This window comes from Zeus faber, assembly GCF_960531495.2.
Source record: "Zeus faber genome assembly, chromosome: 15".
Classification (NCBI taxonomy): domain Eukaryota; kingdom Metazoa; phylum Chordata; class Actinopteri; order Zeiformes; family Zeidae; genus Zeus; species Zeus faber.
This window is the reverse complement of record NC_137194.1, coordinates 10,047,250-10,064,332: the sequence shown is the minus strand read 5'-3', so window position 1 is coordinate 10,064,332 and position 17,083 is coordinate 10,047,250. Positions and strand designations below refer to the sequence as shown.

At 45.0% G+C, this 17,083-nt stretch overlaps 1 protein-coding gene across 1 annotated transcript; it reads right to left on the bottom strand.

The window, feature by feature from the left end:
* Positions 1–204: 204 nt before the first annotated feature.
* Positions 205–16,372, bottom strand: zmynd12 (zinc finger, MYND-type containing 12; the record flags this gene model as incomplete). Its single annotated transcript, XM_080014584.1, has 8 exons — positions 205–342; positions 3,173–3,324; positions 5,204–5,294; positions 8,805–8,927; positions 10,152–10,321; positions 10,931–11,102; positions 12,192–12,333; positions 16,242–16,372. 8 exons carry the CDS (start codon positions 16,370–16,372, stop codon positions 205–207), a joined length of 1,119 nt encoding a protein of 372 aa, XP_079870710.1.
* Positions 16,373–17,083: the final 711 nt, after the last annotated feature.

The following is a 17,083-nucleotide window of genomic DNA, read 5'->3' as shown; positions in this document are numbered from 1 at the left end:
ACACTTTCACTACAGTAATTGTTATGTCAGGGTATTTATACTTTGACTTCAGTAAACGAGCACTCCTGAGAAAACATAATTTGGAGTATCGGCCCCTCGCCAGACCCTCACTACTCTTCCTTTCTTTCTCCTCATCACTTTATTACTTTGCAATTCAACCATCACCTAACCGCTGGGTGGGGCCAGCTCGGGGCCCATCCACCGCTACTGGGTTTGGTCTGGACCCGGATCTGGACCCGGATCTCTCTGGACCAGCTGCAGCAGGTCCTGGATGGGGCCTGTGAGGCCACGCTCTGGGACCATCAGGCTGTACTGCAGGGCCTTTCTGCTGAATTCCAGCACCTGGCACACACACACGCGCGCGCACACACACACACACGCACACACGCACACACACACACGCACACACACACACACACACACACACACACGCACACGCACGCACAATGGGAAACATACCAGCTACAGCTGTTAGAGTTGGACCCTGTGGGGGCCAAAAAGCCCACTTATGTAATAAGAGTGGAGGAGTGGGCGGGGTCGTGTTGGACAGCAAGGCTTTCAGGGGAAGAAAAAAATAAAAACATTTCATTAATTTATCCCACAGAGTTTTGTTTCCCAACCTATCACTCTCACACAACCGTTAAGCACTAAAAACGTCAGAAATATGTAGAACTGTGCTGAGTTAGTGACGCAAGGCTCGCAAACGATTCGCTCGTCGTGAACAAAGCCTGTAAATGACTCGGAAGTCTGGAGCCACTCTGACAAAGGAGTGAATCCTCTCTCACAAGCGTAAAAAAAAGTAATGACTAAGGCCCAAGTCAGAGGCACAACAAGGTGAATGAAGTTGGCACAATTCATACTGAATGTGACAGATTTATCACTCTTTGCATTCCACCAAAATAAACACTTTTGATTAAATGATTACCCTGAGAATTCCATTTGCAGCTCGGCGCCGAACCCGCTCTTCTGGCTCTTTGTTTATTGTACATTAAACCAAATTAAATCATTAAGGTGATACAATCAACAAAGAGTCGGAATAAGTCAACGACTCTTTTTTTCACCGAGTGGCTCGTCGAGAACCGAATCTCACAAGAAAGAGTCAAACTTCTCATCACTACACTTTCAGTGTGAAACGCGATTCGCACTCGCTGAACAGAGGGAGTAGTCTGGCTGGAGCTGATCAATTATTAATTTCCATTTTGCGTTCAGGCATTTCCGCCGCCGCCGTCGTCCACGCAAACAATTACCAACCGCTTTGAGGGAATTCTGGTCAGAGGTGCAATATTCTGTGAGCCAGGATTCCTTTTTATTTTTATTTTTTATTTTTTTTTAATCACAGTTTCACAGTCATTGATACCGAGGGTTATTGAGCGTGTGAAGAATGAACGTCTTTATCTTCTCCTTTTGAAAGCCTCGGCGCCCAACGTAACGATGTCTGCTCTCCGCTCTGTGTCTGTGAATTTTGTCTATTGATTACTCTCACTTTGAGGTGTGAGGCTGCCGCTCCCTCCATTCCACTTCATCAATGGGTTGAAAAACCACAAACGCTCGCAGACAAGACGACCTCCTACTGCACTTAGTTCGATTTCTACCATCACTCTTCTACAAATACCACTTTAATTTTTTTATTTTATTTTATCTTTTTAATAAATATCAAAATGTATTCTGAGACTTAATTAGGTTGTTTCAAGTATTGAAGTATGAATCATGTATATATTATTAATACGCCACAGCATTGTGGCTTTGAATCGATTGGTTTTGCGTGCATCCTCCCACGTCGCTCCCCGGAGGCAAATATGAAGCATACAGTGGAATTGTGTGATGGATGGATTCTCATAGCAAATGCAACACCAACACACCGGCTTTCCTTCAAACAACACCCCTGTCAATTCCCGTCTGCACTTTTTTTTTATAATAAGGAAAAATAAATAATAAATTAGATAATAAATTAAAAAATAATTGCTCACTACTGCTTATAATACAGGACTGTAGAAATAATAATAATAATAATAATAATAATAATAATAATAATAATAATAAATAGTACACAATTACTAATTATTAAATACAAATTGTAAAAAGGTCTCCATATAAAATCTTCATATAAGTATCAAGTCTATATTTCTCCAATCTGATCTCTTAAAATATGACATTAATGTAGTAAGGCATTCTACGGAATCGTTGAGTCCACCGGAAATCGACAACCAGTCTCAAAATAATCCGTCCAAAAACAAATAAATAATAAAAAAACAACATAATTGAAAGCATTGAGATAACCCTGGCATTTGTTTTGAGATGACCCTCTTTAGATGGCTCTTTTACTGCAGAAGAGCCATTTACTGACACTGAACATAAAAATTTGGGTAGTCAGTCGTAGTAATTTGCCTCAACCCAACCAATGGAAATGTACATTGTATTAACTGCAAAATGTATCGTATTGGTTTAAAATTCCTTTCAACATTTTGGATCTAATTTCTGTTTGCAAATGCGGAATCGGCATTGCTTAATACATAAAAAATACGGCGGAATCAAGCAACTTTTAATTTGACACCGGTATTTGTGTGGTTCCTCAACATGTTTTCGTCACATTAATAAAAAAGGACAGAACGGGACCTTTGACGCAAGCTGAGGGCTGAAATTCTACGTTGGGGTTTGTTGCACAGAAAGCGCCGTACGCCCGTTGCGTACGGTATCACACGGCGGTTCCTGGAAACGTCCACACTTGCACCTGCTTGTGTCCCTGGAGCCTCTGTGGTGTCACTTCAAAGTTGCGTCCCCACCCCAACGCCCTCGCTGACCCAGTGAACCCAAGAGACCCAGACGAGGTTTTAAAGTCAATGGTCAGATAAGGAAGAAACATTTACTCTGCCTCGTTCCTCGTATTAGTTTGACCCGCTCTCGAAACTACTTAGTCACTGTTGATCCAGTGTCTTAAAGGCAAAGTGCATGCCACCGGTGTCTGGAGGCTTAACGGCCAAACTAAGACGACCGAGATACCGACGACACGAAGGTGCGGGGTCCAGATTAGAGTCTTTAAGAGCTTAAACCAATCACAGCTAATCCCGTCCCCAGAGTGAAAACTTCGCCGGAAGTGGCGCGTGGAGGGGGGTGATAAAAGATGTTTTACTGTGTGAAAGGAGAATCTAGGTCTAGGTCTGGTCGGGTTCCGCACCTTCTCGGCGTCGCCGGCCAGGAACCAGAGCATGGCCCGGCAGTGCTGCACCACGGCCGTCTGGGCGCAGTCCGTGATGGGGGAGATCTTCTGCACCAGCTCCTCCAGGATGGTCCTCAGCATCCGGTCCACCTCGGCCAGCCGGACCTCGTCTGTGTCGGCAAAAGAAATGGGTACAACGGCGGAGATGAACACAGGTCACGGATCTAAATAAGCCCCCCAAAATTAGGTCAGGTTGCAAATTCGCAGGACACAGGGATACTGAAATGGTTAATGTGACATGGCTTGACAGGGTGAAAACATCTGAGGGGGGAGAAGCATGCTATTTTTACCATCAGCGGTGAGAAGATGAAGGAAATCAATGTCCAAATGGGTTTTTTTTATGAATGAATCAAGTAGGAAAATAGGTGGAAAAACGTTCAGTTTACCGAGGCTTGAACGAGCTGTCAATACACACAAAAATCTGAAAATTGAACCAGACAATGGGGGGGATCGTGAGTCGGCGAGGCGTGGAAAAATCTGGAAATATAGAAAATAAGTCCAGACTTTTGCAGCAAACATTAAACTCTGAACTTAATGTGAGTTTATTTTTTCATCTTTCTTTTCGTCAGTGGTGCCCCTATAGTAAAGATGCCCATGAGCATCTTTTTTCCATTTTCCCAGTTTCATTGCAAAAAAAACCCCCAAAAAACCTCTCTCACTCTACTAGTACCGCTTGTTTCTAGAGAATGTTTAGCTGTGACATACAGTTGGTTTGATACTGTGACAAATGTGTGTGTTTACTGTTAAGTCGCTTTGGACCAAAGTGTCCGATCAGTGACATCATGTAATGTAATACAACTGGGTGAAACTGTAAAGGTTTTGATCAACGCTTAAGGTGTTTCTTTTTACCCCATTAAGCCACAATAATGCCTACAAATGAGCGCGTCCCCAAACCACTCTGAGCCAGCGAGTGACCACAGCAAGGTCGTGGCGGTTTGGTAACCAGCCGCAAAGCCTGGGAAATTGCATTGGGCCTAATAGGCTTAGTGTCATATGTGGGGCGAGCCGCGGCAGGAGTGCGGAATCAGCACAGCCGGAGATGGCGGCGGCGGCGGTGTCACTGGTGGTCCGTAGACGGCCCTCGGCTCGGGTTCTAAATCCGGGCTTTAGTTTGCATATAGCACGGCGGGCCAGCGTGACTAAATATAGAAACGCTGACATTATTTTCAGTGATACGTCAAGAGACACGCTCCCCAATGCCGATGGCGGGAGAAAGGATGATGATGATGATGATGATGATGATGATGAAGATGATGATGATGATGACAACGACGGACTGGTGTGATGTCACCGTCTGAGCGGGAAAATTAATGCGAAATTGTGCTCTTGAAATTTTGGTTGAATTATTAGGTGAGTAGATTGAAAACGCACTGGTGCGCCATATTATTTCCGTGCCAATTATCCAACATATGCTGATGAAAAAGGAGGAGTGTCTGCGAGTAGAGTTACATTTAATACCTTTGAAAAGACCCATTTGAATGAAATTTATATATATATATATATATATATATATATATATACACACACACACACACACACACACACACACACACACACACACACACACACACATATACAGTGTATGTCTATATATCTATATATATTATATATATATACATATACTGTATATGTGTATATATTATATATATATATACATATACTGTATATGTGTGTGTGTGTGTGTGTGTGTGTGTGTGTGTGTGTGTGTGTGTGTGTATATATATATATATATATATATATATATACATACTGTATATACAGTATATAGAGGTCACATAGTAAGGTAAGAGATTAGGAAGTGGAATGAATGCAACTTGTACTTAGGACATATAGGTAAATAAAATAAAAACAAAACCTTATAAAATGTTTACATTTCAATTCAGGTCTCATGAATCTAAAGACAATTGAATGACTTTTAAGGCCGAATATTTGTAAAAACTGAAACGACCAAACAATTCAGTAAAACACATTTCATGTGGAAATATTTACCGAAAGAGGGCTCAGCTGCAGAGGGACACTGTCCATTTCCCACGCGGGCCTCACAGAGCTTGGTCAGGTAAGAGTTCCAGGTACCTGCTACCTACAAGGTAAACAGTTATCACCTAGTCATCTATCTATCCATCTATCATCCATCTATCATCCATCTATCATCCATCTATCCATCTATCATCCATCCATCTACCATCCATCCATCTATCATCTATCCATCTATGATCCATCCATCCATCCTTCTATCTATCATCCATCTATCCATCCATCAATCATCCATTTATCATCCATCCATCTTCCATCTATCATCCATCCATCCATCTATCATCCATCCATCTATCATCCATCCATCCACCTATCATCCATCCATCTATCATCCATCCATCTATCCATTCTTCTATCTTTCCATCTATCATCTATCCATCTATCATCCATCCATCATCTATCCATCCTTCTATCTATTCATCCATCTATCCATCTATCATCTATCCATCCATCTATCATCCATCCATCTTTCCATCTATCATCCATCCATCTATCCATTCTTCTATCTTTCCATCTATCATCTATCCATCTACTGTATCCATCCATCTATTCATCTATCATCCATCCATCTATCCATCTATCTATCCATCCATCCATCATCCATCCATCATCCATCCGGGGATGCAGGGCCAGTGTCAAACGGAGAGCAAGGAGGTGGAGATTTCAAACCATTTCTCCCCTCGATTGTGACGGGGAACGCGAGGTCCCTGGCGAATAAAGACGGCCGAGCTCGGAGCGCCGACGAGGAGACACACCGGCAATATCAGCAATCCAGTATTACGTGTTTCAACCGAGACGCGACCGCAGGAACATCCTCCGGGCGCCAACACCACTGTCCCGGGCTTCCAGGCGGTCCGGGGCTGATGGAGATTGCAGACAGAGCGCTCAGAAGAAAGGAGGAGGGGGGGGTCACTGTGTTTGTGAACAAGGGATGGTGTCATCCCGGGCACGTGACCGTGAAGGGGTGCTTCCGTAGCCCAGACATCAAACTGTCAGCCGTGAGTTTTCGTCCACATTATCCGCCGAGGCAGTTCACTGAGCGGCATCATTATCGCTGTTCACATCCCACTGTGGGCTGTTGCCGACGCGGCGTGTGACGTCATCAACTCAGCCGCTGCCAGACAACAAACAAAACACCCAAATGCATTCGTAGCAATTTCCGGGGACTTTAGCCGCACGTCTCTCTCTGCTACACTGCCAACTTTTCAACAATTTGTCAACTGCCCCACCAGGGAAAATAAAACGCTGGACTTGCTCTATGCAAATTTGAAGGATGCATACAGCTCCACTGCCCTTCCCCCACCCTTGGCAGATCAGATCACAATCTGGTATTTCTCACCTCCACCTACACCACCCATTGTTCAGCAGCAACCTGTGACCACAAGGACTGTGAGGTGGTCGCCACAGGAAGCAAATGAGACTCTTCAGGGGTGATTTGAGGCCACGGACTGGGACGTACTCTGTGAGTCCCACGTGATGACATCAACTCCATGACTGACTGTATAACAGAGCACATCAACTTCTGCGTGGATAACACCGTTCCCACCTGGACAGCGCAATGTTTCCACAGATAACAAGATCACCAGCGATCCGAAGGAGCTGCTGAGTAAGAAAAAAAGAGAGCCTTCAGGGACGGGGACAGGGAATAACTGAGGAGTGTGCAGAAGGAGCTGAAAGTGAGACTGAGGGAGAGCACGGAGGCATACGGGCAGAAAACCCCCCCCCAAAAAAACATGCGGGATGTGGGGTCAGGCATGAAAAAAGAATCACAGGCTTCAAGGCGAAGGGGGATCAGGCTGAGGGAAGCCCGGACGGAGCCAATGAGTTGAACTCGCTCTTCGACAGGTTCAGCACAGGGCCCTCAGCTGCCTTCCCCCCTACCCCCAGCCACACGGACCCCACGCCCTCCCTGCCCCCACAGCTGCTTCCCTCTCACACCTCCCCGGTGATCAAGACCACGGACTCACACTGTGCCTCACCCCTCAACCCCCCAACCCCCACCCTGGACTTCAATACAGCCCCATCAACACCCACCCACTCCCCCGTGTCAAGAAACAAAGAGCCCCCCTCTACCACCCGCCTTACTGTTTCCTGTAGTCGGGTGAAGAGGCAGCTGGAGAGACTGCACCAGAACAAGGCTGCAGGTCCTGGTGGCACCAGCCCCAGGGTCCTGAAGCCTGCGCGGACCAGCTATGTGGGATTCTACAGCACCTCTTTAACCTCGGCCTGAGCCGGGGGAAGGTTCCAGTGCTCTGGAAGACATCCCGCCTTGTTCCGGTACCTAAGAGTCCTAAGAAGTCCTCTCCCTCTGCCCTCAATGACTACAGACCGGTTAACTTAACATCACACATCATGAAAGTCCCGGAGAGACTGATGTTGGCTCATCTCACACCTCAGGTGAGCACCTCTCTGGACCCGCTGCAGTTTGCCTACCGCCCCCGAGGTTGGAGTTGAAGACGCCAACATCTACCTGCTCCAGCGAGCCCACTCTCACCTGAACAAAGCAGGCAGCACTGTGAGGATGGTGTTTTTGGATTTATCCAGTGCTTGCAACATGATCCAGCCTGCACTGCTGCGAGGGAAGCTCCAAGAGATGAAGGTGTACGCCTCCACAACCTCCTGGATTATTGATTACCCGACGGGCAGACCACAGTTTGTGCGGCTGAGGGAATGCGTGTCTGGGCGGGTGGTTAGCAACATAGGAGCACCGCAAGGGTAGGGACAGAGTAGACTACTTCTTCGGGAAGCTCAGGTCCTTCAATGTGTGCAGCAAGATGTTGCAAATCTTCTACCAGTCTGTTGCGGCTAGTGCAATTTTCTTTGCAGTCATCTGTTAGGGCAGCAGCATGAGAGCCAGAGACTCCAAGAAACTGAACAAACTGATAAAGAAGGCTGGCTCTGTGCTGGGGACTGCTCTGGAGCCCCCCAAAGCTGGTTGTGGAGAGAAGGATGTTGCATAAAGCTGCTCAGCACTGCACACCCCAAGCAGAACCTACTGGTCAGACAACAGAGTGTCTTCAGCCAGAGGCTCCTTCAGCTCTGCTGCAATCAGGACCGTTACAGGAGGTCATTCCTGCCCACCGCCATAGCCACCTACATTGACTCCCCTCTGTGCCAGGAGAGGAAACTCCTCCTCTGAATTGCAATGCAGAAGGTACATTTTTACTTCAAATTGAACTTCCACTTTTAAGCGTTACCTTTCACTAAGTTAAATTATATTTGATTATATTCATTGATATTATTATAATTTATATTTTTTATTTATTTAGTTATTTTATATGTTTTAAAACACACGTTCAAAAAGAATGTGTTTTTGTAAATTATTATTATGAATTTCCCTTTGCGGATTAATAAAGTACCTTCATCTTATCTTATCTTATCCATCTATCATCTATCATCAATCTATCCATCCATCTATCATCTATCCATTTATCCATCTATCCTCTATCCATCCATCCATCCATCCATCTAGAGATTCAAAGAATAATCACAAGAGCACTAATGGTTGAGCTTCTGAAGCCACCGTACAATAATAAACAAGCTGGTGGAGCGTGACCTCAGAGTACAGGGACTGAGCGGTGCGCAGATCCCCCTGCTTCACAAACACGTCGGCCATGAGGAAGTAGGCGCCGCAGGTGACGGTGCTGTCCAGACCAAACTCCTCACTGGCGTAGTACACCTGGAAAACAGAGAGGGCACGGTCTTCAAACATGGGTACGTTAAATAAGACTAGAAATATACTGTACATTGCAGAGGAAAACAACTTAAAGTGGTAATCCATAGGATAGTTTGTGTCGGGTGGATTTCTCCACAAGTCCTGGAATATCCACAAGGTGTGGCAGCTATTTTTGATTTACTTTACTGACCTATAATTTCATTCTAGAGACTTATAACCATCAAATTTGTAAATAAAGTGAGTAAACATTTCCCCTTGTTTCGTTTTTTTTCTGTCTACTTTGGATTTTGTATTTATTCTCAATTATTTTTTTTTTGAAATTTATTTTGAGATGTGCTATTTTTGGGATGGAGCGGGGACGCTTTGAGACATATATATGTCACATATATATGTCTTATGGCTCTGGGGGGGGGGGGGGGGCTTTCTCATGGGGCGAGGCGCGCAGTGCGCTGCGGTCTAGACTCCATTGGTGTGTGTTGGTTGCTTCGCACAAGATCTGCGCCAAGCCGAGATGAGAGGGAGCCGATGCTGCGTTCCATGGGAACTCTGAAAATTGTAACTCGTGTTGATAGGAAGTAATGGTGCGTTCGATGGGAACTCAGAAAATTATAAATCGACTCGATAGGAAGTGATGCTGCGCTTCACGGGAACCCGGAAGACTGTAATTTCTGAATGACATGACTAACCTGGACCCCGTGCATTGCTGCCTGCAGCTATATTGCGGAGATGGGGGCTGTGCCAGGCTTGGGTTGGGAGGAGGCGAGTTCAAGTTCAGGTTGGTGTTTGAGAAAGATCTGCCGCGTCAGCTCCGGGGGGCCTCATCCCCGCTACGCGCTGCCAGGCCACGAGAGAGACCGGAGGAAGCAGCGGCGCTCCTGCTGTACGACTGACCATTCGTGTCACATGGTTGTTTCTCTGCTCTGTACGATTGGCTGTTCGTGTCACATTTTGAAAAACCCAGCACCAGTTTTCAGAGTTTCTTTTAAACACAGCACCAGCTCAAGTTGTCTGTCTAGGTGGCGCACTCGCAAGTGGCTGGAGGGGAATGACTTCCAAGAGGGGAGGCTTGGACTTGACCTAATGATGGAACTAATGGATTTACAACAGTCTTTCACTAATTTCTGCTCCAAATGTAAATCGATACTGATCAAACTCGAACAACACGTCTGAAACGTCCCGGTCCTAACGAGACATCAACCATCTAATAATAAACTTAAAGGTAAGCACGTCATTGGCGAAGTGGTGCAGGGCGGCTTCCAGGTCGCCCGCGGCGGCGTGGAGCCGACCCAGGCCGCGGTGCAGCTGGTGGCGGATCAGGTGACCACAGTCCGGGCTGGTTATCACCGTCCACTCTGCCTGGCACAGGAACTGCCTAGCCTGACGCAGATCGCCCAGACCTGGGGAGAGAGAGAGAGAGAGAGAGAGAGAGAGAGAGAGACACACACACACACACACACACACACACACACACACACACACACACACAAGCAACCAACACAATAATGAGCACAGGTAAACGAATGGGAACATACATGTTAAGAGGCTTGAATGTGAAATGGCTGAACGAGGCAAAAACATCTCTAACATTAATGAAAACAACAATTCATCTTTTCCCCTATCAGTGGTGAGAAGATGAAGAAAATCAATGCTAAATTAAAAAATTCCCCACTAAGTATGTAATATCTAAGTCACGTGAGCTCCATTTTCCAATGATATCATTTTGAAATATATTTGTGCACAATTGGCTCATTTAGCCCCCTATTTTTGCCAATTTCAGCCAAAAATAATTCATAAAAAAAATTAAGAGTTAAATATTCTCTTTGTTTTCATCAATGATAGTACCCATGGTACCTTAAAACTGGGAGAAAATTTTAAAGATTATGATCCATGTTAGAGGTGTTTTTACCTTGTTTAAGCTACATTAACCCCTTCAGAATGTTATAACTGTTGGAAAAAAATAATAATCGGAATCGGAAAGAACGCATGTTCGGCGCTTCCCTCCGTACCCATGTTGGTTTCAGCCAGCAGCAGGTAGGCGGGCACCATGAGCACGGCGGTGGCGCCGTACAGGTCAACGGTGCAGCGCAGGGAGAGCTGGGCGGCGGGCAGTGCCTCCTGCGGCTTCCCCTCAAACAGCTTCTTGCGCACCACGGCCCGGGAGATGTCCAGCAGCTCCGTCTGGACCGGGGAGACACCACACAGGTTCCCTTTCGACTCGGATGCTACCTCAGTCCACGTTTAAAAATAAAATGACCGGAAGTCCATTCATTCCTATGGAGAGTCGGATTCCGCACATGAAAAGCTGCGAGGCTCTGCGATAAGCTGCGCCCTCTCTGAGATAAGCTCCACCTCCTCTGCAGTGCGGAATTTCCACGTGCGATCGAGGATCTGGGATGCGTTCAGATTTTCCGACTCTTGTGGCAAGTTTCGGAGCCGACACTGCGACCAGAGGTTAAATTTTTTTATTGGAATTTTATTGGAATAACGTTGGATGTCAACATATTCACTATCAATAAATCTGTTTCTACATATTATAACTGTTATTATTTACTTTGCAAACACTATATAACTCAAGACTATTTTATTCAAAATAGTAATCAGGATCTGCATTAGCATCATCTGCAGAAAGAAATGATGGTATTATAGGTTATTTTATATCAGGAAATACTTTTACTTTTAATACTTTAAGTACATTACGGAGCCGGTACTTACGCAGTTCTACTTAAAGGTGCAGTGTGTAGAATTAAGTGGCATCTAGCGGTGAGGTCGCTGATCGCAACCAACCGAATTCCCCTCCCCATGGCGGTGCAACATGGCGGCCTCCGTGGAAGAGACGGTGGCGGCGAAAACTCGGGGGTTACTCAAGGGTGGCGGCGGGGCCTTTTAGGCGCTACGATCTAATTTCGACTGTATGCAATAGCATACAAATACTCTGTGTCGTATGCCAAGCATGCTGACAACACAGGTTAAAAAATAAACAATAAAAAATTCATTAAAATAATATAGAGGAGTTATTTTCAGTGAAGTGTAAAATACGACATGAGCAATGTGCAGTGTGTAATATTTGTCATTTTAACTAAGCAAAAAGTACATCTACTTCTTCCACAATTGTGTACAGCAGAAGAGTGTGACGTTGTTTTCTCACTGGTGACTAAACCGAGCTGGTTTTGTCACAGGGTCATAAGACGCACTAACAAATGTTGGCATTCCTGCCCTGGCACGCCATGCTCCGCGCAGCCCCGCAAGGAGCCCCGCCACCCTCTTCACCTGTCTGAACAGGATCTGGGCGTGGTAAACGTCGCGGTCTGCCTTCAGGCAAAGCACGGGGCCCGGGCTGCGGATGGGAACCAGCAGCTCACAGATCCTGGCGTGGATCCCCACCCAGTCCTCCAACTGGTGCTCCTTATCACTGGGGAACAAATAACAACAAAAAAATATGCTGTAATCCTCAGGCCAGGCCATAAATTCCAAAACCGACCTCACTCCCCCAACATCCTCCCTTTTCAGCTTGTTACCCGACCAACACATCGAGTCAACAGGGCCCTTGTGTGTGTGTGTGTGTGTGTGTGTGTGTGTGTGTGTGTGTGTGTGTGTGTGTGTGTTAAATTACATGTTAAATCATTCCGTCAAGTGCCTTGATCTGATCTGAATTGTTTTGGGAATCAAACAGCTGATAATGAGCCTCTCAGGTTTCCTGTTTTGGAAGATTCTTTTTTTTTCTTCCATGTGATCAGCATTTTAGAGCACTTTATCCACGTGGCGTCTATTAACATGTACATAGCTGAGGTTCAATGAGGTTCGAGACAAACAAGCAAACAAACAAACATTTGTGTTTGCACAGTGCCTCCCAAAGAGCAACAATAAAGAGTAAAAATACAGATTAGTACAATACAGTGGTGTTTGGATACAGCCGCTGTGTTGCTGCTTGCCTTGGTGTGCAGAGTGCACGGAGGGCATGCTAAATTCTACACCGTTGCATAACTAGTCTGTAATTTTGCTCATCTGGCAATTTCCTCACATCTCCTCTTCAGCCCTGGCGCTGTGGAAACTGTCTTGAGTTTCTCTCTGTTTTTCTTCTGCCGAGCATGTGTGCTCTTTCCAGCGTGTGTGTGTGTGTGTGTGTGTGTGTGTGTGTGTGTGTGTGTGTGTGTGCGTGTGCGTGCGTGCATGTTTTTCCCTTTCCTTTTTTCTTAGTGGACTGGAGTCAAAGAGGCCATGTGCATTGGCCACGTCACATCAGCAATTACATTGGCAGAGTGTGTGTGTGTGTGTGTGTGTGTGTGTGTGTGTGTGTGTGTGTTCAGGGGTCTTGGAGGAGGAAAAGAAAGGGCTGAAATGTGGATTTTCTTCACACCCGAATACACACAGACTCACGGAGATGAGCAGCAATGAAGAGGAGTCCTGAAGGAGGAAGAGTCCAGTGGTGGAAAGTAACTAAGTACAAGTACTTGAGTACTTGATTTTTCTGAATATCAAGTACTTACTTAAGTATACTCAGTTTTGGAAACTTTTTACTCCACTATATTTCAAAGCAAATATCTATACCTTTTGCCCTACTACGTTTCTCAGTAACACAGTCGTAGAAGTAGGAATACCAACGTGGTACTTTCACTTTTACTAGAGTAAATTTGTATCAGGGTATTTGTACTTTTACTTGAGTAAAAGCTCTGAGTGCTGAGCCACTGAGCTTTTTTAATTTACGCTGCAATTTCCTTGCAGAACTCAAATTCATACCCCCAAAAAAACGACCATGAACAGTGTCTCGAACAGAGAAACCTCATAAAACGCCTCTCGACAGCTAGAAACCAGAGGGTTCCTGTGGCCCCCGCGGTGTCCATGGAGGAATCGCATTTGGATTTTTGGATTTATTTTTTCAACTCAATCAACACTCACCCTCACGAATGAAGTGAGTATTATTGTTGTTGTGAGATTATATATTTTTTTGTCAACAAGGTTTAAAAAAACTGGTAGAGTTGTTTAACCTAACCTTGCACTCCACACAATCTACACAACAGTTTATAATAGGCTGATAGCATATACACACACACACACACACACACACACACACACACACACACACATACTGTATATGTATATACACACACACACCGACACGACAAACACAACATTTAAACCTGTGAAAGGTGAAGTGAATAACATTGGAAAACTAAGGATCTGAGCGACTTTGTCAAGGGTCAAATTATGATGGCTAGACGACTGGGTCAGAGCATCTCCAAAACGACAGGTCTTGTGGGGTGTTCCCGGTATGCAGTGGTTAGTACCTACCAAAAGTGGTCCAAGCAAGGACAACTGGTGAACCAGCAACAGGGTCATGGGAGCCCATGGGCTCATTGATGCACGTGGGGAGCCTGCCCAGCCTGTGCATCACAGCTTGCTGCGTATGGAGCTGTGTAGACGCAGGCCGATCAGAGGGCCCATGCTGACGACCCCTTTCCACCGCCGAAAGCGCCTACAATGGGCACGTGAGCGTCAGAATGAATCACGTTTTCTTCTACATCATGTGGATGACTAGGTGCATGTGCATTGTTTACCTGGGGAAGAGATGACACCAGGATGCACTATGGGAAGAAGGCAAGCAGCCGAGGCAGTCTGATGCTCTGGGCAATGTTCTGCTGGGAAACCTTGGGTCCTGGCATTCATGTGGATGATACTCTGACTCGTACCACCTCCCTAAACATTGTTGAAGACCAATTACACCCCTTCATGGCTACGGTATTCCCTGATGGCAGTGGCCTCTTTCAGCAGGATAATGTGCCCTGCCACACTGTTGTTCAGGAATGGTTTGAGGAACATGGCAAAGAGTTCAAGGTGTTGACTTGGCCTCCAAATTCCCTCAATCGCAATCCGATGGAGCATCTGTGGGATGTGCTGGAACAACAAGCCCGATCCATGGGGGCCCCACCTCACAACTTCCAGGACTTAAAGGATCCGCTGCTAAGGTCCTGGTGCCAGATATCACAGGACACCTTCAGTGGTCTTGTGGAGTCCATGCCTCCACGGGTCAGAACTGTTTTGGCTGCACGAGGGGGAGTTACACAATATTAGGCAGGTGGATTTAATGTTGTGGCTAATCATTTTGTATGTATGTGTATATATAAACAGTATATATATATATATCATTTTATACATTTTTTCGGGAGGGAGTTGTGGGGTCCTTGGCCAGAGCCTATTGTCTGCCAGGGGGGGCCATGCTGTAAAAAAAGGTTTAGGAACCCCCGCTACAAACGGCACAGGCCCACTAGTTATACAATAACAATGGTCTTAAACTTAACTCAAGAGGACACGACACGTAAGTCAAGTGTACATGGCCAGTAGTCATATGGATAAGTCATTATGTGCTTGGCAACTTGAGGCATTTCCTGGTCACGCTGCTCAGAGCGTCTCCTAACCAGTTTTCCCTGCTCATAAAAAGGCAGGTTAATCACACAGCCCTCCCGCCCACCCCCCAGTGTTTTTGATCCGCATCGTTTCATTGGTGGGAGAAATGTGTGTCATGTGAAATGCATTCTGACGGCTGAGCAACAAACAAACATGTCGTTGAGGACGGAAGTCGATAAAAGCCTGGAAGACAGTGGCTTCTGCGGCTCATCCTTTTAAATCCTATTGGGGGAGAGGTTGTGACCTAATGCTGCACGGCCACTTCGGGGGCCTTTGACCTTGGTTGAAACCTTAACAGAACGAGTGCTCGATTGAGCAAAAATACATTTTATATTTATATATTAATTTCCTATTCCTATTTCCTAAGTCATGTTAATAATAAATATTGGTGGTAAGCAATTTACAAGTTTATATCCTTGTAAATTGCTATGACACCAACAATACAATTTTATTTTAAATTTGAAAACTCATATGCATGAACACTCATCTGCAGAAAAGGGGCATAGTATAGCACTTTATGCCATATTATAGGCTTTTACATTTAATACTTGAAGTACATTTAAGAGCAAGTATTTTTACTTAACAAGACTAATTTCAGTTTTACACGAGTAGTTTTATGAGTCAGGGTATTATTTTTGGCACTTTTACTTCAGTAAAAGGTCTGACACTTCTACATTCTCACATACGTGCGTTTTTCAACGAGCATGTTTTTAGAAATCAGTTCACCACCGCCCCCCAGTGGTTGAACCGAGGAGGGCTCAATAATAGTGGATTTTGAAAGTGAAACCGCGGTAATTTTTACGCATTAACATTTTATTTGATAAGAGCAAATGAAATGACCAGAGACGACATAATGATCATAATGTCCTGCAAATTATCAAATAAATAAACCGGTAATTACTTCCCACCCGGACTCACCAGTAGAAGGTGACCCGGCACTGGGTGCACTGGAGCCGGGCTGGTCTCTGACACAGCTCGCACGCTTTCTTGGTCGCTCCTTTTGGGATGGCGAGAGGGTATATAGTCGATGTTTCACCGTCACTCTCCATTTCTGTGGCTGGTTATTCTGAGAGGAGCAACATGGGGAGGGTTTTTTTGTTTTTTGTTTTGTTTTTTTGTTTTTGTTTGTCGCTAATTTTTCTGACAAACGCGTGTTGTTTCCAGGACGCGTCCGGCTGCTATAGTGATGACCTTTGACCTTAGTTTTTACCATTTTTTTTGGTGACGAGGTAGGTCCGTGGTAAATAAATTGGTTGATTTCACTTTTATTTTTTAAACAACTTGTCTATTAATGATAAAATAATGATGGTGGTGATAATAATAATAATAACAACAACAACAACAACAACAACAACAACAATAATAATAATAATAATAATAACAATAATTATAATTGCGATAATAATTAATAATAATTGTATGAAAAATTATATTAATAATTAATAACTATTGTAGACAATTCCTGGTGACATTATGGAAATGTGCCGTGACTGTGGGTGTTTATGTACACACGTGCGTGTATGTGGTTACGTTTCCATGTGCTGCTGTGACAATTGGATTTCTTTGAACGTGTAACTGCCCAAAAACAATCATTTCTGTTGGCTAGATTTTGGCATCGTTTGTGAGGGGACAACGTGTTTGGTGTAGAATGTGTGCGTGTCCTTGCAAGACTGTGGGGGCTCGTGTTTCAAAGCAGGTACATTTTACACCGCACTCTTTTTTTAGCGTGGGAAACCTCCTGGCACAAATTATGGCACAAA